The 22,824-nt window shown below is 45.8% G+C and overlaps 1 protein-coding gene across 3 annotated transcripts; it reads right to left on the bottom strand.

Annotated features, from left to right (window-relative positions):
• Positions 1-711: 711 nt before the first annotated feature.
• Positions 712-22,619, bottom strand: tyw1 (tRNA-yW synthesizing protein 1 homolog (S. cerevisiae)). 3 transcript variants are annotated; one of them, XM_053872503.1, is made up of 16 exons: positions 22,404-22,619; positions 22,091-22,221; positions 21,264-21,374; positions 21,041-21,142; positions 20,615-20,809; positions 20,285-20,542; positions 17,542-17,661; positions 14,705-14,831; positions 13,250-13,302; positions 13,064-13,182; positions 12,879-12,988; positions 11,860-12,037; positions 10,807-10,942; positions 9,479-9,589; positions 4,043-4,210; positions 712-1,293 (listed from the first exon to the last, which is right to left on the bottom strand). In XM_053872503.1, exons 1-16 carry the CDS (start codon positions 22,549-22,551, stop codon positions 1,087-1,089), a joined length of 2,274 nt encoding a protein of 757 aa, XP_053728478.1. In that variant the 5' UTR covers positions 22,552-22,619; the 3' UTR covers positions 712-1,086. The 3 variants fall into 3 exon arrangements, with proteins under 3 accessions (XP_053728478.1, XP_053728479.1, XP_053728480.1); XM_053872504.1 differs by having other exon boundaries at positions 22,091-22,218; XM_053872505.1 differs by lacking the exon at positions 22,091-22,221.
• Positions 22,620-22,824: the final 205 nt, after the last annotated feature.

Genomic DNA, 22,824 nt, shown 5'->3' with positions numbered 1-22,824 from the left:
GGTGATGTTTTGTGTGACGGTTTTCCCCTGTGTTCAAGGGTCTTCAGTGTTGTATTTTCAGCCCAGTGTGTCTGTACGAGTGTGTGAATGCTGGTGGTGTGCACTTTAGTGTGGAAGAGTGTCATGTAATTTTTCTCACCATGTGGGTGTGTGTGTGGACTTGTGGGGACATCATGTGTTGCGGGGACACAAGGTAAAGCCTCAATTTCAAAACAACTGGGTCATCATAGTAGTTTAGATTTAGGTTGAGACCATTATGGAAAAGAAATGTCCCCACAAACCCAGCGGCACAAGTGTGTGTGTGTTTGGGACCGAAGGTAACCCAACACCAGTGTAACGAAGGAAATTGATGGCAAATACAGACAATGGTCTCCCAGTATGAATACAAGAGAAAACAACCATAGTTTTTTTGGGGGGTCTAGATTCACTCTCCACTCTAGCTAGCGAATGTCAGGCCAACTCAAGCTCTGCATTAACATTTGAGGACTCGAATTGTTTGCACACACTGGTCAGTTTTCAGACCAGGTCCAGTTCTGTCGGGTTACTGAACCGGAGTGTGTTTCTCTGCTGCGAGGAGAGTTGCTTCCATCAGAGCACTGCTGTGGCCTCTGAGTGCTGCAGCCAGATTGGAAATGTCAAACTCCCACCTTGTCGCACGAGAGACGAGTGTGTGAGTGTGTGTGAGTGTGTAACAGAACAAAGACAGACTGCTTTAATAAAAGCTCATTTATTTGCTTCCCACTCATCCGTCACTCTCCATGAACTCGTGACACAGTGACAAAATCAAAAAACAGCATTGATGAGAATGAATCTTGGCGGCTGATCTGACTGTGTTTAGAGAGTGGACCGGCGCTGACACCGGACCACCAAACCCTCCGAGGCATTTTGTAATTTCTTGAGCTTCAGGTTTTACTCACAGCTGCTGAAATGATTTCAGAGGGAATTCTAGCTGTGTTGGACGGATGAAAATGGTCAGTGCTGACAACAAGGGCTCAATGCTCTGACTTGCCCTATGGGTAAAAAACTACAGCAAGAATTAAAAAAACAAAAGTAAAAAAAAAAGTCAAGTCCATTTTTGGTGCCAGATCAGCAGCCGGACACGTCTTTGGTTTTGTTGCGTCTCTGGAAGCGGGTGTCGGCCGGGTCGAAGCCTTGCTCGCGGGCTCCGAACAGAGCCCAGGTGGGCGTCTTAGCCATGTAATCCAGCGCTGAGAAACTCTCGTGGTCAGTCTGGACCAGGTCCTGGAACCGGTCGTAGTCGATCCAGGTCCACCACTCACCGTCCACCTTGAACTGGAGACAGAGAGAGAAACGCTCAGAGACACTAACCTTTACTGGTGAGGCGGCAACCGAAGTCCTGTGTACTCACTGCCTTCGCACTCGACTCGCACATGACAATCAAGAGCAGCAGTGTGTTAGTGCTCTGGAGCAGCAGGGGGCGCCGTCAACACAAGCCCCTCTATAATCATGCTAATCTGTCTGACAAGTGAGCTCTGTGTTCCCAGCAGCCCCTCTGGTTAATGAAAAGAGACGGAGCAAAACAGTGACGCAAAGTCACTTCTCACTTGAACTTCTGAGACCTTTGTCTCAGCAGGAACCCCAGTCGTCCCTCTTAAGTGGCCGGGCGTGACCTGAGGTGACCCCTAGTGGGAGCGTGGAGCGTCCCTGAGGCGAGTTAGAAGTCCATGGCAGCAGGTCGTCGCCGGGGGGCGCCTGTGGAGCCGAGGACTCAACCCCACCACTCGCTCGGGTGGAATCCCAAATGCAGCAGAGAGGTTTTTAACATGGCTTGTCTTCTCAGCTGGTGGCATGAAGTTCCCCAAACACATCGGCCGTCACCTCTTTAACCTTCACCCTCAACATTCCTACTCGTTCATCCTCGTGAGGTCAAGTCACTTGCCGTCCCATTACATGAGACCCAAAGACAGTGCCCTCCTCCACTCTCTGGCAGGTTGTCCTCCCTCTGCTCTTCTCCTGGAAAACCAACTCTCTCTCTCTCACCCGCCTCCATCACTGTCTGGTACTCCGCTGCAGATAAGGTGACAGGCTGTCCTCCTTGACCCCTCTGTGACCTCTCAAGCCTCACCTCTGCCCTGCTCCTCTGAGATCATGGAGGACCAGAAGCTCCTCATCAACACCACCGCTGACACCCACTCACGGAAACTTCATCCCCACCCTGAGGAGCTTAACAGCATGGTTGGAATCACAGCTGACTCAGCGACAGATGCAGAAGATCTCGCTGCTATTAAAGCAAACGCAGGACGATAAAGAACTAAGGCAGGAACAAAGACAGACGCTTTATTGAGCAGCATCATATTTGTTTAATCGGCTCAAGCAGTTCTGGTCTCCGAGCGACTAGGACGCAGCGCAGAACAAAAGGAGCTTGTTTTAGACAACAGCCTCGTTGCCGAGGACCACAGAGGGAGATGGGCTCTGGAGGAACCACCGTGAGCACGGAGCCAGAACTCAGCTGGATCAATCATCAGAACAATTTTTAAACTTGGGTATTGTTCAAGTCTAGATGCTGGGCTGGACTTGTACGCCCCTGCTATCTTCACCACCTAGACACATAAGAGCGCCACCTACATTCTCGAATGCATTAGTCGATCCTTCCTCGGGTTAGAGCCGGAGGGAACCTCATCTCCACACCGGACCCTTCAAATCTGTCTCCTCATGTACACATTTCCCTGCTCTTTTGTGCCAACACTCAGATGCCTTAAATCATCTTCACCTCCCTCTCCTCCACTTCCTGCTCGCTCTCACGCAGATCATCTATGGAAGCGCTAATGGCCGCAGCACAGGAAAACACATGCACCTTCTCTCACTCGCTCTCAGACCGTGAAGTCACGCAGAGGAGAAGATGGAGCTGCATTTACTGGAAAACCAGAGGAAAAGAAAACCAACAGCGACAGGTGGATCAAAGCAGCGTCAGCTGGGTACGAGCGCCTCTCTTCTCAGAAGGTGTCTGAGAGGTCACTGTCACTCTGGGCTGGAGAAGATTCTCAGAGCAGGAGACAAGTGTTCATCCTGGGGGGGAGATGCAGGACTCACCTGTTCCTGTACTTCTATCTTTGTGAGAACCTGTATGAGTTTTTAAATCAACAGAGACATTTTGGCCGGTCTTCACACTGTCAAGCCTCATTTTGAGGGTTAAAACAACTGGGTCATTATAACTGGGTTTCAGTTTGGTTCAGTGTCCTTGTTCAGATTAGCCAGTAATCTCTCTCACTGTGTTCAACTTGATGTGAGAGCAGTGTGGATCAAGCGAGACGCTCCGTATTATGCAGCTTGTTTCCGCTGTTTCCTTGTAAAATAAACATGACAACACTCTTTCATGTTTTGTTTTGGCTGCGAAACGGCACATTCTGCTACAGCCGTGGCGGAGGGCCGCCATCATTTAATATCTGAGGTGACGTTCATATCACATCTGAGGTGATAGAAATAAGGTGGTCAAGCCGATGGTGGTAAGTATTTTGTCATTTTCAAAAGGCTTTTACTTTGAAATGGCACATGAAATTGAGTTCTTACATGAGGGTGCATTCTCATTCAGTGTCGTTGGAGGAAATTGGACATTTGAAATGTCATCACATCATACAGCGTGGCATTATTTACTTCTTTTATATGGTGTTTGATGACAAGTTGTACCCTAAATAGCATGTACATTGGAGCAGTGTGTTGTATCTGCATTTTTACTCGGACATGCACGGAATTAATCCATATATTACTGTGTTTTTACAGCATCACAATATCCGTGTTGCCTGTAAACATCACACGCCAAACTGCGGTTCTGAGCGCTGTCATGCTGTCTTGATTCGGCTCCGCCCGCAGAGCAAAAAATTGGAATTTGTAAATACAATTTGAAACCGAAAAAAAAATCATATTACTATTAATTCTCACGCTGTATTGAAAACTTTTTCAGAATGATTTTTTTTTTTTTTAGAATTCAATTAGTTTTTTTGCATTTAAATCTCGACGGCAGTTCTTGTTCACGTTCTAGTTTGGAGCCAGCGACTGGGTGTCTGTTGTGTGTGCAGGGTCCTACCTTGGTGTGAGCGATGAGCAGACAGTTGGAGTGCTCGTGCTCGCAGGCGATCTCGTACTGAGGCAGCATGTCGGCCAGCTGCTGGACGAAGGCGACCACTTCCTGGTGCCACGGCACGTTGGCCATGGTGAGGCTGCTGGCTGAGCTCTCCCCGCAGTACGTCACTCCCTGAACACAACACAAGCACTCACGCTGTAGTGAGGTCGCTATTATAAAGCGTCGAGTGTGACTTCACAATGATTCAACAAGACAGCGGGAAACAATAAAGAAACCAGGCAACATTCGGCTACTGTGGTGAAGAGCCACTGTGTGGCGTGTGACTCGCGCAAACACTGCAGCGCAGCCTGAACCATGATTTTCATGTGATGTAATAGAATGTGTTTTTTAAATATAAAAATGCACCTCTGAGGCGAATCGAACTCTGCTGGACGCTGACAAGATTCTGGCAAATTGCAAAAAAAAAGTGCAGAGAAACATTTGGCAACACAATCCTCCACTTTCAGAGGTGACAGCACCGATTCTCACTGCCGGGTTGGCTGGTGACACAACAGGAGCGGCTCAACATCCGGTTTAGACGGTATGACCAGATGAAATCTGTGGTGTTTCAGAAGCGGAGTGACCAAGGAGGATTACTTTTTACCAATAGCAAGTGGCAGAGAGCCCTCATTCCACCAGACCTAAGCCCAGCCTCACCTCTAGTGGCTTTAACCCTTAGACCTCATACTTCAGTTTTGAAAACTCACAGCAAGTTCTGATGATCTGAGACAGTTGAGGAGGAAAACAGTGTTCAAAGGACTCCGAAGCTGACGAGAGCAAAAGAGCATCGGGGGAGTAATTAAGATTTCAGGAGCGATTAGAGTGGCCATTCATCAGACGTGGGCCGAGACGGCGGCTTTTGAGAATAGCTGCAAGTGTGCACCGCAGGAAGAGCAACTTCAGTGTGGAGGGATGAGGAGAACAATGAGAGGGTCACCACAAACACACTTACAGTTGCATTGTGCACTTTGATTTCTTCGAAACGTGCCTTTGCTGTAGAACTTTACCTTGTTCTTTTGTTAAATCAGCTCAAAAACCTGGATTTTTTTCCCCATTTACACGTCAACGTGTTATTTCTCTCTCTGGGTGGATTCGTCCTCGTTGTGTGTCACTCTCAGCAGTGCTGAATCAATGCGCGGGAACGGACGCTGGGCACACACAATACACCGGGCTCTCAGTCATTCAGCATGACAGAAAGAAGTGTTCTTCCTGTAAACATCGCTCGTAAAAGGTCAAAATGCACGTAAACATTGAGCAAATTGGACAGAGAGAGAACCTGGCGAAACCGATTTCAGAGACTACACACTGGTCAAGTGAAGAAACTGAGAAAGAATTATCAGTGTCGTCTGAGAAAGAAACGTAAGTTCTCACTGTGTAATGTGACTTCAATATCAAGCTGGAACAGTGTCAGTTTACTTGTATATGAAGATTCTAGACAAATATTTGGAACACAATAGATTATTAAGTGAAATATATATTAAATAATTCTGTACAGTTCTTAGTAAAAAGTAAAGTAAAAAGGCTGTAATTTTATTTCGTATATTTTCCAATCATCAATGTGAATTATGCATATTGCTTAATTCCCATCACTGTTTCGAATGTTGTAAACTATTACAGTATTACACTAGGTCCATCCCCTCCAAACACAAAAACCTAGGGGAAACACTGGAGTGCAATGAATAAGGAATGAGCTGGATGCATTTGCAGGTGAAGCAGCAGAGTCAGGTGTGTATCGAAGACCAACTCCAGACACTTGAGGATGTGCAATACATGATCAGTTGAAGCTAAAGATCCAGCTAAGTCATGGGGCCACAGACATTAAGATTTCTTATCTGCCCAAGACGCCACACATGGAGGAAGAGACTGAAATACATGGTAGCTTCTAAGTCACTAAACACAAGTGAAGCTGAATGTGAGGACCACCAGGACCATCCCAGTGTGACCAGGGACAGAAACACATGTAGATGCATAGTTGTACTTTGAGCTGAGTATCAGTGATTCACATTCTAACCTTCAAATGAATGCATTTAAGAGTCTTTTGTCTTGAGACTAGACTCGTGACCAAAGACTCAAGACTTGATTTGGACTCGAGACGGAAGAACCAAGACTTGACATGCAAATGTCACCTCTTACTTATACAGACATTTGCAAATCAGATTCAAAATGAGCAACACTTCAGGCTACACAAAGAATACGCACATGTGAGGACTGAAGTCTGTTGGGGCCGGGAGACCAAAGCAGCGATCAGAAACACATCGGTGGACTGTTGCGCGGACACTCTGAGCTTTTCAATTGAGACGCTATCGAAATGTTCATGTCTTCATGGCAGAAACCTGCACTAAAACAGGTGGCAGATGTTGCTACAGATTTGTGGTGCAGTCTTAACATCACTTTAGAAGATGAGAAACCTTGTAAAGAAAGGCATTCATGAAGCTGAGAAGTCCCATTAGTGCTTCCAAAGCTTGAATGAGGATCCACGAACATGTTTCACCAGTGAATGGAGATCATTTTAATGGATCCACCAGGGAGATAGCAAGGGGGGGGGAGGGCTCTTCGAAGACACAACTCAAGATGATTGTTGTCACCGTGGGAACAGTGCGTGATGGTGATAGAAGAGGAGAATGGGAAGTGTGGATCTTCACAGCCATATCCACCAACAGATATGTTGGATGAATATATCCATCTGGCCTGTTTACGGAGTGAGCGATGATCTTCTCCGTCCCACCTTAATCAATTTCCTGTTAGGAGCTGCAGACGGCGGCAGAAACGCCGCCCAGATGAATCACACCGCTGCTCATGCGGCGACGGGTGACAGTGTTTGGTGCCGCACAGGATGATGGAATCGTTAGCGGGTCAATAAGAGAACTTCAGCAGGAGGTGGTGAATTAAATGCATATACTCCATTCATCACATTCAGCGGCCTTCTCTTCCACACACTCCACTTGTCAAGGTTCACATTTCATAAATAATGGAGCGAGACTGAGCGAGGAGAGAATCTCAAGTCCGACTGGGTGGAGAATTGAACGCAACCTGAGGAGCAGCTCATGTCTCAGACAGGGTTGGGAGTCGTGCCTGCAGGCGGGGCTGAGACTGACACATCATCTGTCCAGAGTTCTCTTCCATTTCTCACTCCCTCATCGAAATATACCTCCACACGTCTACTCAATCTACTTGCTGCTGTAAACCAGGGTCTGATTCGGACTCAAACTAATCCACTTACGAGCCGAGGAGGGAACAGAGGTGTGAGAGAACTGCATTATCCTGAAGACGTGCGAGTCTCAGAGGACGCTCACTCAGGCCACACCTGATCCTTCGTCTGCCTCATCTAATCCTCCCAGCTGGAGGACAGAAGTGGCCCAGGTTAAATATTAACAGGATGTTCAGAGCTCCGTGAAGAGAATCGCTCCAGCTTCAGAAAGTGGTTATTGAGAGGCAATCTTGCGGTGCTGTCTAACAATCAGACATTTTCCCACAACCCTTCTCTCAGACCAACACAGTGGAGCTCACAAACAAGTCAGGGAGTGTTTTTTCACCATGTTGGGTTCACTCTGACTGGACCTGTGCTCAACATTCATGTCACTGTTGTAGCCTGAATATCATCACTGAGTCAAGGTTGGACTACTGTCTTCTGAACAGTAAAAAAATAAAAAATAAAAAATACAAAAGACTTGGTAACTTAGGAATCATAACATGGACTTAAAATAAGGTTTACTACTACTTGTGACTTGTAACTGGTAAACCCACAACAGAGTTATAAAAGTCTGAGTTGTTAATGTGTGTGGAATGGACTAGAAAACTGTCTGAAAAAAAAACAGTAGGAGGGAATTAGACTTCCGAAAAAGAATTGGTTATCTAAGGAAGGTGACATGGAACGTGGAATTGGGACTTGTTAAATTGCCATGTCAAAAATGGACCAAGTACAATGACTTGTACATTTTAAAAGTCCCCAAAAAACTTGGTGTAGGAGGAAATAAGAGAGAGACTTGGCATATTGACAAGTCCCAAATCGACTTCTATCAAGTAAAAAATACCCTTGAAGAACTCTGATCTAAAATGAATGATTTGATTAATTAGGACGTGACATGGATGTGATAAATGACTGGGACTTGTTAAACTACCATGTTAAAAATTACTAAATCAACCACTAACAACACTCAACCAATAACAAATCATGGCCAAGAAGAACTTGGTGAAGTCCTACTTCAACTTGCAGGAGGTCTGGAATGTTCAACTTCCACAGGTAGAATTTAAACAAACACTTCAGATATTTATTAAAAAACAAGTCTCTCGATTTGCACCACAAATCTGAGCGACTCTTCACAGTCACTTCAAGATAACCAGCCGTCCGTCTCCAAGGCACTCGGGAGTAAAAGCTTGGGAGCTGTCGGTCAACTGGCGCTCCCTCATTCTGTCAGCAGGCCGTCTTGGAAGACCAATTACAGAGCTCATGACGGCGCGACCGGGATCTGGCCCGCAGCTCAGCTGCCTGCAGGCTTCATCTGTTCAGTGGAGTCCATGTGGCTCATGGGCAGGAGGACACACGGTGGAGAGACAGAGCAGTGCGGAGTGGAGTGGAGTGGAGAGGAGAAGAGAAGAGAAGAGAAGAGGACGGACTGGTGACACTTCAGATGAGTGAAGACCGGAGGGCAGTATATGGCAGGATGAGAGTCCTCAGTAACCACACAGCAGCCAGGTCATAATGGAGTGGTTGACTGACGTGTGTTAATAACCTGAGCTGAAGCAGAACCAGCATCCAAGCAGCTTCAGTCATTCAGAACCCACAGATTCAAACAGCATCATGGTGGCTCATTAGCATGTTTGTACCCGAGCGAAATGAAACCACTTCGTTCATGACGTCATCTTCATCTCTCTAATTAAAGGTCAGCGCTGAGGTCAAGCACATAAGAATATGACTGGTTTTAATGAGGTCTCCTTCCTCCTGCCTCATAATTTCAAGATAATTACATTCGCAGAGATTCATTTTCCACAGCCACGATTACTGACTTCACCAACACGTCGCTGGAGACTTTCATTTACTCGTTTGCCATCTTGAAGCTGTTGGACCAGCGAGGAAAATGTCCCGCTCCTGAGTCAGAGCCAGGAGCAACTCACGCGGTCCAGGTCCAGGGCTCCTCAGCAGAGTTAACCCTTTATTAATGATCCTGTCGCGGCCAGGAGTTGGACTTGTCAAGCTTCATCTGATGTAAAAAATCCCTCCGAAAGCAGAAAAGCACTTTCGCAGCAGAGGCCAAAAAAAAACACTGCACTTTTACCAATACTTTTAAAGCCTTAAAATCCAAACAAACCCACGTGGACGTTATTGTGAAAGCGAAGTGCTAAAAACCTTTTGGTTCATTTTGTTGAACAGCAGGTGAAATAGGCAGCAGAGGTGGATCTTACCTTGACCTCGATGAAGTCTGGTTGTCCAAGAGCAATGAGCTCTGAATAAGCCAACATCTCCTCCACGTTCCAGGACTTGACCAGGGTCAGTCTGTAGACTGTTCTTTGTCTCTGTGGAGAGACAGCGCAGTCAGGAAGAGCTGACCGAGGATCGGGAAACTAGCAGGACACCCGGAGGGAGCACGTGGGTCAAGTTCACACTCAATACCTCAACACCACTCATAACATTATCTTATAACAGTATTTAATAAGGTAAAGCAGAAATACTGCCATCTAGTGTTGGGAGGCCATCTCACTCGTGTTTGAGACAGCGGAAATCGTTCACGTGTCACGGAGCCGTGAGTGAGAGGACGAACGTCACGCTCTGATTGGAGTTGAACCAGAGGAACGTGATCAGGGAGCCGTCCTCCCAAAAGCACTTCTCTGTGAATAAAGAAGTGAGAATAGTGCAGTGGACAGAGCTGCGGAGCGGAACAGCAGGAGTCTGTTGCTGAGACGGTAAATCAGCAGAGAGGATAATCCTGAGCGTGGAGAATGAAGCGGGGACAGGTAGCAGGAAGAAGAGAGAGCGAGGCGAGAGAGAAGAAGCTGATGAGGTCGTCCTCATTGACTGAGGGGTTTTCAGGAACACCTGCTCCTTTTCTGAGTGGCACACAAGTGCATAATTGGTCTGACGGAGCAGAGAGGCCATTCCAGGTGCCTTCATCCTAAATTCTGACCACAAATCCATCATCCCAGGAGAGCTGGCAGGGAGACGTGCAGAAGAGACTGACCACAGAGGAGGATTAGCACGCTGACAGCAGGTGCATTTCAGGACGGGTAAACAGACCAGAGTTGGGCACAGCTCCACAAACAGCCGCACTCTTTCCTAGTCAGGTCGCTGAGGCCTCAACAGAGAGGTTCTACCAGCCCACCTGAAGGAAGGCGAGCCAGGGTGACTAGAGAGATTCGAGAGTGAAACTAGCAGGATGATCAGAACTACTACAACCACGAAAAACACCCCGACACTGAAAAACCAGCGGAAAGGGTGAATGTTTCCCTGATCGACCTATAAACTAACAGCACTGTGCATCTCTCACCTCTGGACCCCAAAAACCTGAGAGAAGAATCTTCAGAAGATGCCCCTCATTGCTCAAATCACTCAACTCTGAGGCCACATGCTACGAACAGATATGAACAGAGCTACAACAAGACTGCCTCAGCAGCAGCAGCACAACTAGCATAAATAAATATTCCACTCAGGTATGCGACTCTCTTAGGGCAGGAAATAATAGAATATTACATCGTAAAAGAACATCTTTGGGTCCAAACCAGACTTGATGGCTCACCTTCTCTCCCAGGGCTCGCAGACTGTCCAGGAATCGTGGCCAGAAGTCTTTGAAAAGCGGACGGTCGATTTTCTTCAGGCTGTCTTTAGTGCTGGCATCTACACTCACGTACAGCTGAGTGACTGGAACCAAAGTCCTGGGCAGGACAAGAGTTTTAAATAAGATACAGCAGTCTAAGGAACTTTTCACCCTTTGGACTCTCAGGTGGCCTGAGTCATACTCTCCTCCTGCTGTGCAGCCTCGCACCTCTGCACCTCAGGCAATGCTCTGTTTTCTTCTCAGCTGTCAGCACTATGCACAAAATAGCTGGTTTGTGACCCACGAAGAAGTACGTTTCAAGGGGCCGTCATCGGCCGCACGACACGTGTGTCGCGAGAACGATCCTATTCATGACCATCGGTTTGATCATCGTATCTCTCTGACACTATGAGTCATCGTCACCTCAGATATTAACTGATGATGCACATGCGCCACAGCTCTAACAGAATGTGACGTTTCACAGCCAAAAGTAAACACGAAAACAGCGGAAACATGCTGCGTAATATGGAACTCTACTCTGACACCACATTGAAGTGAAAGAAAGTGAAAGAGAGTACTGACAATCAAGGAGATTTTTATCAGTGAAGCGCAGATCCAGACATCAAAAATGATCTATGAATAGTCTAGTAATCTTCAATAACTCTGGAAAAATTAGTGTCGTTATTCCTGGCTGTTCTCCTCATGCAGAACGTTTATCATTTCTGACAAAAAAAAGAATCTCAGCAGCATTAAGAGTTAACTTCAGAATTTTGACCTGTGTGACTGTTCACTGGATGAAACTATGTTGTACTTGTTTGGCAGAAACTGAAGTGAATTTTAACTCCACCAAGTGCACATTTTCTCTTCAACAGGAGAGACATGTCGGAACAGAAAAACAGGAGTCACCTTGTGGAGTTGAACCTGTGGTGAACCTCCACTGCAACAGATTCCAGTCTTTACACTCTCCACAGGAATGTGTCTATCAAGGCTAAAACACCAACGTTGCCTGAGGACGGACAGTGTCCGGGGCGCTACCTGATTTCCTCAGGGAACTGAGCGTTTGTGACCAGGAAGCTGGAGATGCGGTGCGAGTGTAGCAGGCGAAGGAAGGTGTTGATCTCGGGGTACATGATGGGCTCCCCCACGAGCGAGAGGGCGCAGTGCTTGACGGTCAAACCTTCCTCAAAGCGCTCAGGCTTCACTCCGGGGACGCCTGTAGGAGACCGCAAATCAGAGCAACCATGAGTCACAGGTGTTCTGCGCTGCTACATGCACAGCAGACTCCGGGAAGTGTGATCTTATGAGACCATAAATCGCATTCCGACTGTAAGTGATGTAAATGCTTCTCTCGGATACGTCACGCTCCAGCACAGGAGCGAAGCACAACTTTCCCCTGGAGAGCCTCTCGGAGCAGCGCGCACTCATTAAAAGGATATATATCAGTGAAAGTATTCATCATGAAATATTCTATTAAATTTTCATGCAGTTTTCTCACTGAACTTGAGCTTCAAGTGGATTTTTTTTTCACGTCGAGTTTATCAGAAGGGACGCGCTGCTCTTCTTAATTAACAGAAATCGGACACAGATTGAGAATGAGAACGCTCACCCGGCGACCATCCGGATCTGAATGTGCGTTCCAATAATAGAAACAAGAGTGTTTCAGAGGGTTAAACTGCAAAAGCGCTTGGACAGAAGAGCTCTGTGAGTCAAGTCGCTTTCAATTGTTCTTCTTGTCGCAGTGGAAAGAATCACAGAAGGAAATGTTTAATTCACGGCGTCGACTTGAGAGGAGACTCGGAACAAGAACAGTGGGTTTGAAAGAGGAAGGGAGGACACAGATTGTTACTGGCTCACAGAACATCAGTGGGAAAGCTACGAAAACAAATACTCAGATTTACCAACTAACTGCTTCCATCACTCTCAGCAGGAGGCATCAGGTATTGACAACTTATTGGTTATTAGAGGAAGAAAAGAGAGACTGAAACAATAGCATATTCAACCAAGCAGCCAGTTGATTACCGAACGGTCGGGAGGAGATCCACAGCATGACTCACCTCTGAATTGTCGGATCATGTTCTGGTGCTTCTCCAGGCTCTCCTGCAGGATCTTCTCAGCTGGATCCATCTTCCAGCGCCACTCAGTGCCAACCGGGTTGGTGTGATGTCTGGTCAGAACAGAAGAGATGGAGTGTTTACCACATTTAGAACCATCGCCTGGAAGATGGTAATGGAACACGCACCTCCAGCAGAAGACGCACTTGTTCGCGCAGGCCAGGCTTGGGGTCGTCTCCATACAGCGGTGGGATTCAATCCCGTAGAAGGTGTGCTTGTAACACCCTCCCCTGCCTCGCAGCATCGACTGACCCACAAGACAGGGACGTTAAACACCTTCACGATACCTTCAGCTGCACGTCTGAGAGAATTACCTTGGTCCAGCGGCACAGTTTCACTCCAGAGTGACTTCCGATCAGTTTGTAACCTGAACAGACAAAGATCAACATGAAGAGCCAGGGAGAACATTAGCATACCACTATTTGCACTACTGAAGTGTGAGTGAGTCCATCTCTCCACCATCTTCGCATGGCTCTGAGACACTGCAACAGATGGAGGACTGAAGCACATAAGGGAGCTCAGAGAGCCCAGAACAACAAGACTGTGGAACAGTTCTAAAACCGTAGAACAGATGCAAGAGTCCGCAACAGCTCAAGATTCAAATACAAAAAAACACTATCACAGCTACAACTAAGAGTCTATAAGAGTTGCAACATGACAGCTGCACAATGTTACAGCAACTCCAAACCTCTGTTACAACTCAAAGACTAACTACAAATAGCTAAGAATCAAAATATGAAACTCCAAAATGATGCTAAATTTAAGCAACAGCTCTTTACCTCTGGTTTTATCCCAACATGCTCATAATATGGAATAGTAATCTCTCCGTCACAAACGTGCCACTGGACAAGGGCCATAGTTCTTTCACTAGCTACTCCGAATACCTTCACCAATACCAGGTTTGAAGTTGACTAACCTGAACTTTTGTTTCTTTCATGAGCAGTGAGGACGATGTCATCATCATCATCATAAGTTTGACTGGTCTAACCTGACCCTGAACACACCATTGGATTGGTTTAAAACTGAAGGAGATCCCTGACAGCAAACTTCTATCATTAGCTACAAATGAAGCCTACACAGTTCAATATTTTAAACCAGAAGCTGTAAAAATCTCATTCACACATGAGCATCAGCTGTCAGAGAATTTGCTCAGCTGTAAACTTATTTGGTCCTCGTCTTCCTGAACCTCGATAAAACCTTGTGCCATCTCCATCTGAGGCAATGATCCAGTGAGATTCTGAAGCCTTTACAGGACCAGAAGGTTTTTCTTGCAGTTATTTGTCGCAGGATTGCAGAAGTCTGGAGGATGTCACTGCAGCTCTGGGATAAACACCATGTCTCCTGTTTTACAGCAAACACACATTTTACATCCCTGAAAATATCTGGAGTGTGATCGATGGGGAGGAGGACTACCGGCTCCATTAGAGCTCAGTCTACGCTGCACTTCAGACAAAGATGCTCCACTTAAAATAAGATTCTGGCTCCAGATTACAGGAAATAGTGGGCGTGTCGGGGGGCCAGAGCCGAGCCCAGAAGATATCTGACACAAGATTAAAGAGAAAAACAAGATGTTAATTTAGGAGTTTGGGCACAGAGGGGTGGTGATGTGGAGGACACAACTTTTCATCTTCACTCAGAGCCAACAGGGGACAGCACCGATGGCCAGACTGAGGGTCGACCCCGGGGCCACAGAGCTTTACTTGGGAAGCGATGCAGGTCACGTCAGGTGACCACGAATTACAGAACTGTCCTCAGAACGGGCCACTCACCTTGTTTGGTGAGTGACTCTCTCAGGGCCGGCGTGATCATCTCTCTTCTGTCGCCGTCGCTTCTCTTCACCCCGTTGACCTTGGACAGTCTCACCGTGGCGCCGTCTCCTCGCTCCTCACCTTCACGCTGTGAAACATGTGACATCATGATATTGGTGAAACACTTGTACATTTCACAGATTCACAGGTTTGTCTCATTATCAAACGTTCTTTCAGAAGATCCCGGAGGAACCTTGTGAAACTGTCGGCATCTTCTCATTGAGGGGATTTCTTGCTCGGGCTTGTTAGCAGCTCAGTCAATTAGCAGGCATCTCTGGACGCTGGCAAGTGTTTAATGAACAAACTAATTAGTTCCAGCACCGCCTCGCTGGGACAGATTATGAAAAAACAACATCCATTTGTCTCAACAAACAGATCATTGAGTGAGTGTTTGATTCCAGGCGAGATGAGGAAGAGCAGCCCAAGTTTGACCTCAAACGTCATTCAACAGACCACAGTGGAGGTGCTCCTCTTCTTCATCTCAGCATCACAGTCCAACTCTGTTTCTCATCCCCCACGAGTTCAAACCACGTCCTCCCTAACTTTGTCTCCAAATTTCTCCTCCTGTCCCTCCTCCTGACAGACTGATTTATGACCTTGTACTTTCTAGACACACCCAACCTCAGTATCTTTGTCTCTGACTCCAGTTACAACGTCAAACAGCTCTGACTAATACATTTGTTCTGGTCAGTCCCTGAGAGACGTCTCTCCAGAATCTAATTTCTTAGACTTCTCTTAACCAGTCTTGAAAAATGATGATTAACGTGACAAATATTAAAGCTTATGATAGTTAGAAAAAGTCAAAACTATGAGGGGAAAAAAAACATACAAGAAAAGATATCAATGTAGAGAAAATAACCAGAAAATGTAGACAGTTCAAACGGATGAAAAAATAATCAAAATTAAAAAAATAATAATTTTTAATAATTATTGCAGTCAGAATTAATAAGGAAAAAAGTTTGAGTAGCTAAGTAAAGAATAAAGAGTAGTAAAGAACAATTGTATAATAATACTGAATGATCAAATAGAAAGCCAAACGTATCAGAATTATGCGATCAAATTTTTAATAAAATATATTTAAACAAATTATAAATATAAAGGTAAGTATTTATCGAATAAAACAATTTTAACAATAGAAATTGCCAAATTACCTCAAATGAGGTCAAAATGATGAGGAATAAAAGACAATAATGAGATTGAAATGCAATGATGGCAGATTAAACTCATATTAAAGAAGTGCAAATTCTGTGATTAAATATCAGGATAATTTCACAATGAAGGAAATGGAAGCAGTGAGGTTTGAAAATTTAAATCATGAGCTAACAGAATCATTATGTAGCTGCTTGAGAAAATATCACAAATATAGTCAAGGTTAGTGTCTGAATTCTCGGAACTTAACACAATTAGCCGTTTCAGGGAGGGCAGTTGAAACTCACGGGTCGAAGGAGTTGAACCCTTCAAAACGACGGGAAGCATTTTCACATCAAACTTGACTTCCTCCTGTAGCTGACCTCAACCTCGTGGTGGAAGATTAGAAATTCATGAGAGCAGAACTGCAGCTGCTCCACAGAAGCTTGACTCGCATCAGTTCTCCGGCTGGTCTCTCAGGGAGACAGCGCACCATCAGAGCGTGACATGAGGGATTAGAGAACCACTTTGTGCCGGTTCTCACGCTTGACAATGGACTGATTCACCTTAACGTGGCCAGGTGATCTGAGCTCGTAGCCAGAACCTTCTGCTCCGTGACCTTCTATCCCGTCAGAATATCCAGCACACGTCACCTCATCAAAGGAGTGCCCAGCTGCAGCAATACGTTTTATCAAAGAGTGTGAATCTGCCCATCCCCTTCATCACACCTCACAACTCATTCTCTTGCACAACGTCGTATAAAGCCGCTTCCTTCATTTCTCCACTCACTCATCTTTCCTCGTTCGAGTGTCAAGTGGGCGTCCTGGCTCTTACGCAAGCCCCAGCTCTCGCCTGCCTGGGTCTGGTGTCTATCAACCCATCTGCTGCTTCCCTGTCAGCAGCGCCGCTGCTCCGAGTTTAGATGACGCTGCTGCCGTTCTGCTGTCAGGACGTTGAAGTACAGATTTGCTTGAGGAGTCAGAGAAAATGGACCGGCTGCCGAGAGACACTGCAGCAGCAACTAACGCGGCAGCATCCATTCACAACTCTCATCTTAAAGGGTCTTCCTTTGCTCATCTGAACACCAGTGTGGTCATCATTTGGACATTCGGTGACAATTCCTTATATGATCATTTCCCAGCATTCAATTAAACAGTTGATTACCTCCCAAAACCTCATCCTTCTCCATCTACTCCTCAGGTGTGACACGGTTCTTCGTCACTCCTATGCTTGTTGCAATTCAGACCAAAACCGGTCCTTCCAAGTTTTTTTTATTGTCATTTAGATGTAATAATGTTCAAGTTCCTGCTCTAGTAGTGAGTCATATTTTTGGTTTTTTTTTCATCAACATCTACACCTCCCAAAACAAACATCATAATTCCTGTGAGGAATTCTTCAATGATCCCAAACAGTCCATTTTTTTTCCTGTATGTAAGATAAAACCAGCATAGCAATGTCATAAAAACCCCAAAACAAAACAACTTAAAATCTATGGTTGTATCTGATAACGGTGGCAAGATCATTCAAGTTTAAAGTAGCAGGAAAAAAAGAGCCCAGGACCAGTTTGAGGACCCACATCTTCTGGGCCATCATTTACATGACCAGACAGAGCACTGCGCATTAGTGTTCACAGAGCTGCAAGCCCCGTTTTGGGGGGGGACCAGTCTGACCTTGGCTTTTTTCACACTGCTCATGATGCTCCCCAGATCCTCAACGTCGACCACAGAGCCAGATTCTGCTTCGCCTTGAGAGCCCAACTCCTCATCAGTGCTTGACTCCAACAGATCATCCTGAAAGAACAATGAACAGCAGTCAACGAAAAGAGGTCCAGACTCCTCAGAACCCTCCTCTGAGGACAACTGGAGCCTCTCCACTGTGTCCTGGATCTGCTTTGGGGCTTCCACGTAGCGGCCTGGAACACCACACTACTCCAGGAGACATCCTGGCAAAAGCCAACTCAACTGTATTTACTTGGAGGAGCAGAGTCTTGAGTCTCCACATGGAAGCATGCGATCTTCTTTGAGCTGGTATTGTTGTTCACCAATATATCCACGGGTGGTCGGTGAGGCTGTTAAATATATCGCCACCGGAGGACGGTGAATTTCTGCCATTATGCCTCAGTGCTAGGTATCAGTAATAACAGCAACATTGCCTTCTTGGTTTCCATTTCTGTTTGGCCCATATCCGTAAAGTTTATGGAAACACGCAGAAATACAGAGGAAATGAAGGCAGGGCACAGACAGAAGGCTCTGTCTATAAAGTTGAGCATGAATGGGTATAAAAGGCTGAGGACCACAGGTGAGAGGAGAAATGTCAGTGGAGAGCTTTGTCTTCTATCTCAGCTCTTTCATTTTAAAACCCAGGTCAACATTGTTTGTTCCAATTCGTCTTCTGCAACTGAATTCCCTCTAAACAGAGTAGTGTTTTTCGAATCCAACCACTCAGGAAAACAAGTCCGTAAATGTGAAGTTAAGTGCACCATCAAGAGGCGGCGGAGAAACACAGCCCACGTAGGTGGAAGTGGCGCTGCCATGATGACCAGGGCGGTGGAGGGAAGGGAACAGATTGCTTCTAACTTCAGAGAGAAACACACAGCAATGAGGCTTCTAGTCAAAGTGTGACTCGGTGACGGAGCCGTGGCTGCAGCCTCTGTCTGTTCCGGCTGAATGTCACCACGCAAGAGTGTTGCAGACCGGCGGGAAGAAGTCGCAGCGAGAGTTGGCTCTAAGGTGTCCGCTGCTATGACAACCGGTCATCCATGTGTGGCAGTGAGTGTGTACATGTGTGCCTCTAATACATTTGCACTTACGAAATGTGTTTTCTTGATGATGGGTGAGAAGCAAAGTGCGACATTGATGGACCAAAAAAAAAAAAAAAAATGTCAGGACATTTATTATCAGGCTGCACACAGCCAGAGTGGTAAATCGGAACACCTTGTTCTTTCAACCCAGAACCGTCGGTCCTGGAAAACGTTGTGTTAAAGTCCTTGTTCATTTTTGAGCCACTCATCTGGCCCTCAAGGTTCTCAGCACCTTCTCAGCGGGCACAGATGGACCTCGGCTGTGGAGGAGCCACTGAGTGGACAGGGATCAGAAGAGAAATCCAACTGTAGCGGTGAATACACTCCATTTAAAGCTGGCTCCACGAGCTGCATCACAGTTACATGTGTTTCTCACTTGGACAATCACATGAACACAATGTACATTAACAATGAAAGCAAAGCGAGGATGCAAGAGAGAACAAGATATAAAACCTAGTATGAGCTTAAGACTCATACTCATTACTCATGCTCACTCAGACGCACAATAGCAGGATGAACAGCATATTTATAAGTCTCCAACCATTTAAAAAATATTAAAGAGGAGCTGATGAAGGACACTGATCAGATTTATACTTTTATAATTAGTGGTTCTCAAAGTTTTCACTCACAATCGTTTATTTTAGCTACAGGGGTTAGACAAAATAATGGAAACACATTAAATCTAAAAAAAGCTTAAATGTGTTTCCATTATTTTGTCCAACCAATGTATATACTTGGTGTTAAATTCGCCATGGGTAATAACCTCACATGGACAGCAGATGGCACTGGCGGCAGAAAGCACCCATAGCCCACTCGTGTAAGATGTGAAGAAGAGGTTGTTTCACTGAGAAATGACGTAAAACTGTAGGGAAATGATTATATTTGTTACTATTGTGACATCACAGATTTTTTTTTAACAGTGACTTGTTTCAATATGTTTGATGACACAATTTCATAAAAAAGATTGTTTTTCTGAAGGTACGGCTACAGAACTACAAAACAGAATTACAGAACTACAGAGCCAGAGTTAAAGGCCATTTATTCTCAACATTCCATACAAATCCGGACGGAGCCTTCTGCCTGTGCTCTGCGTTAATGTCCTCCATATTTCTGCACGTTAGCACGAAGCTTACCGGTACAGGCCAAACAGAGCAGTACCACCACAAACCATAGGTGGCGGTGTTGCTGTTACTACCCGAAATTTATATGAAACTCGAAGACATAACATTGATGGAAATTCTCCGTCCTCCCGCTGCGATAAATTTAATGGCCTCAGCGACCACCACTTCCAACAACTCCAATTTCCTCTTTAATGTCTGTCATTTGCTTTGCAGTTTGAAGTCGCTGCCACTTTCGATTACAATAAAGGCAGCCTGGGCTGCCTCCCTCCAGCTCCCGGTGGATATATGAAAAACAATACCACCATAAAGAACGCATGGAAGCATGTGATTGATACTGGCAATATTGTTTGAAAAGGATGGATACAATTTCGTGCAAGGGAGCATGAATGGGCCATCTTATTGACATCATCCCCGCTGCTTCACATTTGCTTCCAGAGACAACAGTCGGACAAAGCCAAGAGGTCAAACGACAGAGATATTATCTCAACATACCTCAGAGCACTGGTCCTTGTTCTTCTGTGCGTTCTTGTGACTCTCCTTGGAGTTTCTGCTCTTACAGGCTCCGTTGCTCATCTTCTTCTCTCCCGTGGAGAGCTCCTTTAGGCGAATCAAGAACTTCTCCTTCCAGGCCTGGAAGTCAGCCTGGATGCTCCCGTGACGACTCTTCACGACGTTACAGTCGCCTTCTCCTCTGCTCATAATCCGCACACCACTCAGCATCCACAGCCACTTGTCCACATTCTTACCCACCTGCAGAGGAAGATAGGACTTTGAGATTTGGCTGCACACGATCAGAGGTCAGGTGACTGAAGCGTCGCTCACCGTGTTGTAGTGTCCCACGTAGACGGAGTTTCCCAGGCTAAAGACGGCGTACCGGAGACCCTTCAGGTAGGTCTTCCCGTACCTGAAGTCCGTGGACGCCTCTTCCAGCCATTTGCAGAACCACTCAGCGTTCTCCGTGGGCTCACCGTCAGTGTAGGTGGCCACCAGAAACACACACACAGACCTGCTCGCACACTAACAACAAAATGGCCGACACAAACAAGTACTTTAAGAAAGAGAAAGAACCAGAAGAGGGCGATGTTAAGTGTAGCTTGTAAACTCAAGTGAAAAATTAAACTACTGTTAAGTAACTATAAAACAAGTAAACATACATTACATGTCAGATAGTGCTGTTTCACTATAGACAAATGGTGGGCTGATTTTGAAGGACTGATCAATGCTGTTGCAGCTTGACTTGTGACCCACCTCATCAGCCAGATTGTCCTCTGGATCATAGTCCTTCAAGTCAATCACTTCAGCAGGGATTCCAAGGCTGTTCACCTCGTCGGACAGTTCGTGAGCAAAGCTCTGAGTAGCAACAGAATGACATCATTCAGTCACAAAAGAGGACAATCTAGCCGCCATGCTGGGTCACCTCAACACTCATCGCAGATTACAACAGTGGACACAGGAAAAGACAAAAACCTACTTTTGCAGTTCCTGTTTGGGAGCCGAAGAAGATTTTTACAGCCGACAAGTGAACGTCTGAGTTGGTGTCTGGTCGCAGCTTCTTCTCCACCATTGCCAGTCCGGAGATTTTCTGGAAGATGACACTTTAGTTGAAATCACACCCAATCATTTGATCTGCTCAGCACATCAATGCAGTTATATCTCGAACTCAAGTCAAGGTGAGCGTGGGATTAGATCAGGAGACAGACTGGTCAACAAGGGGAGAGATGATTCATTACGGTCAGTGATGTCTGTGGATGATATAGTAATTTGTGAGAAGAGGAATGAAGGTCAGTTGAGAGGAGAGGAGTGGGTGAAAGATTAGAGCAGATGTCCTTTATTTGTCCTACAGTGGGGAGTTTGAGTATTTGGGGGCAGTCAGTGGTAGGAAGACATGAAGGCAGGTGAAGAAAAGGTAGGCCTACGGGGGACAAATTTTATAGGACATTAGTGGACTCAGAAGTCAGAGTTTGAAGAAGTTGGAAGGGGAGAAGTTAGGAAGGATAGTTTGGACACATAGAGAGGACGGTGTTGGACTGAGAATGTTGGAGATGAGGGTCATAGTGCAGGAGGACATCTCGGTGTAACTTGTGGATGTTCAACATTGGTTAAGGCAGAGAAGGCTGACTTGCTGTAGCGACCCCTGAGGGAAATCACCAACGATGGAGAATGTGAAGAAGAAAATGCAAACACTCAGTTAAAATCCAAACTATTCTCTACACATCAGGACTTCTAGTCGGGCTTGGTGGACTCATCAGAAACATATCATCTAATTACTAAAATAACTACACGAGACGGGACACTCACACTTTGAAAACTCTTCTTGTATAAGAACCAAGACGCGAAAGCCACAGCGGCAGCAGAGTACAGGTAGAGTCTCTGGTGCCACAAGGAGACGAACCAACTGTCATCGTGGCGGGAGCGAGACTCGAAGCCTGCTATAAAGCATATGGCAGCAGTTAAAAGGGTATATAAACTGCCACAATGAAATGCAGTCAAACAATATCAGTCTCCTTAACTTCACCTGCCGTATGTAAACAGAAGCAGGTCACTTGCTAACAAAGCATCTCTGCAAGTCTCAGTACAAAACACCGTCAAATAAATGGGTAAGCAGATTTACCTGAACTCTTAGGAGTAGATTCAGCGCCCACAGAAAGTAAAATAATCAGGAGTAAACTTTGGGCCATTCTCAGAGTTCCGAAAACCTTAATTTTGCTGTCTGCTCTGCGTGCAGCGAGGAACCATGGTTCTGTGCCGCGTGGCTTCATGGGTAGTGTAGTTTACTACACATTCGGAACGAGAACGGAAAAACAACGACTACTGTAGTCTGCCCCGACAATCGAGATTCAATTGATAAATTGTCTTTGTTCGTATGAATTTTATTTATAACGTGTTGAAAGTGCTTTATTACGCACTTTACTTTGAGGATAGACCCGTTTAAAGCGATCAAATCGGCCTCCAATTCATGCGATTGGCGGGTCACATGACATCTGCTTGCAACATTTTGACTTGATTTAGAAAATGATGAATACATTTTTGTA

Source organism: Synchiropus splendidus, chromosome 8 (assembly GCF_027744825.2).
Source record: "Synchiropus splendidus isolate RoL2022-P1 chromosome 8, RoL_Sspl_1.0, whole genome shotgun sequence".
Classification (NCBI taxonomy): domain Eukaryota; kingdom Metazoa; phylum Chordata; class Actinopteri; order Syngnathiformes; family Callionymidae; genus Synchiropus; species Synchiropus splendidus.
Note: the sequence above shows the minus strand (reverse complement) of the source record. Positions and strands in the feature narration are given on the sequence as shown.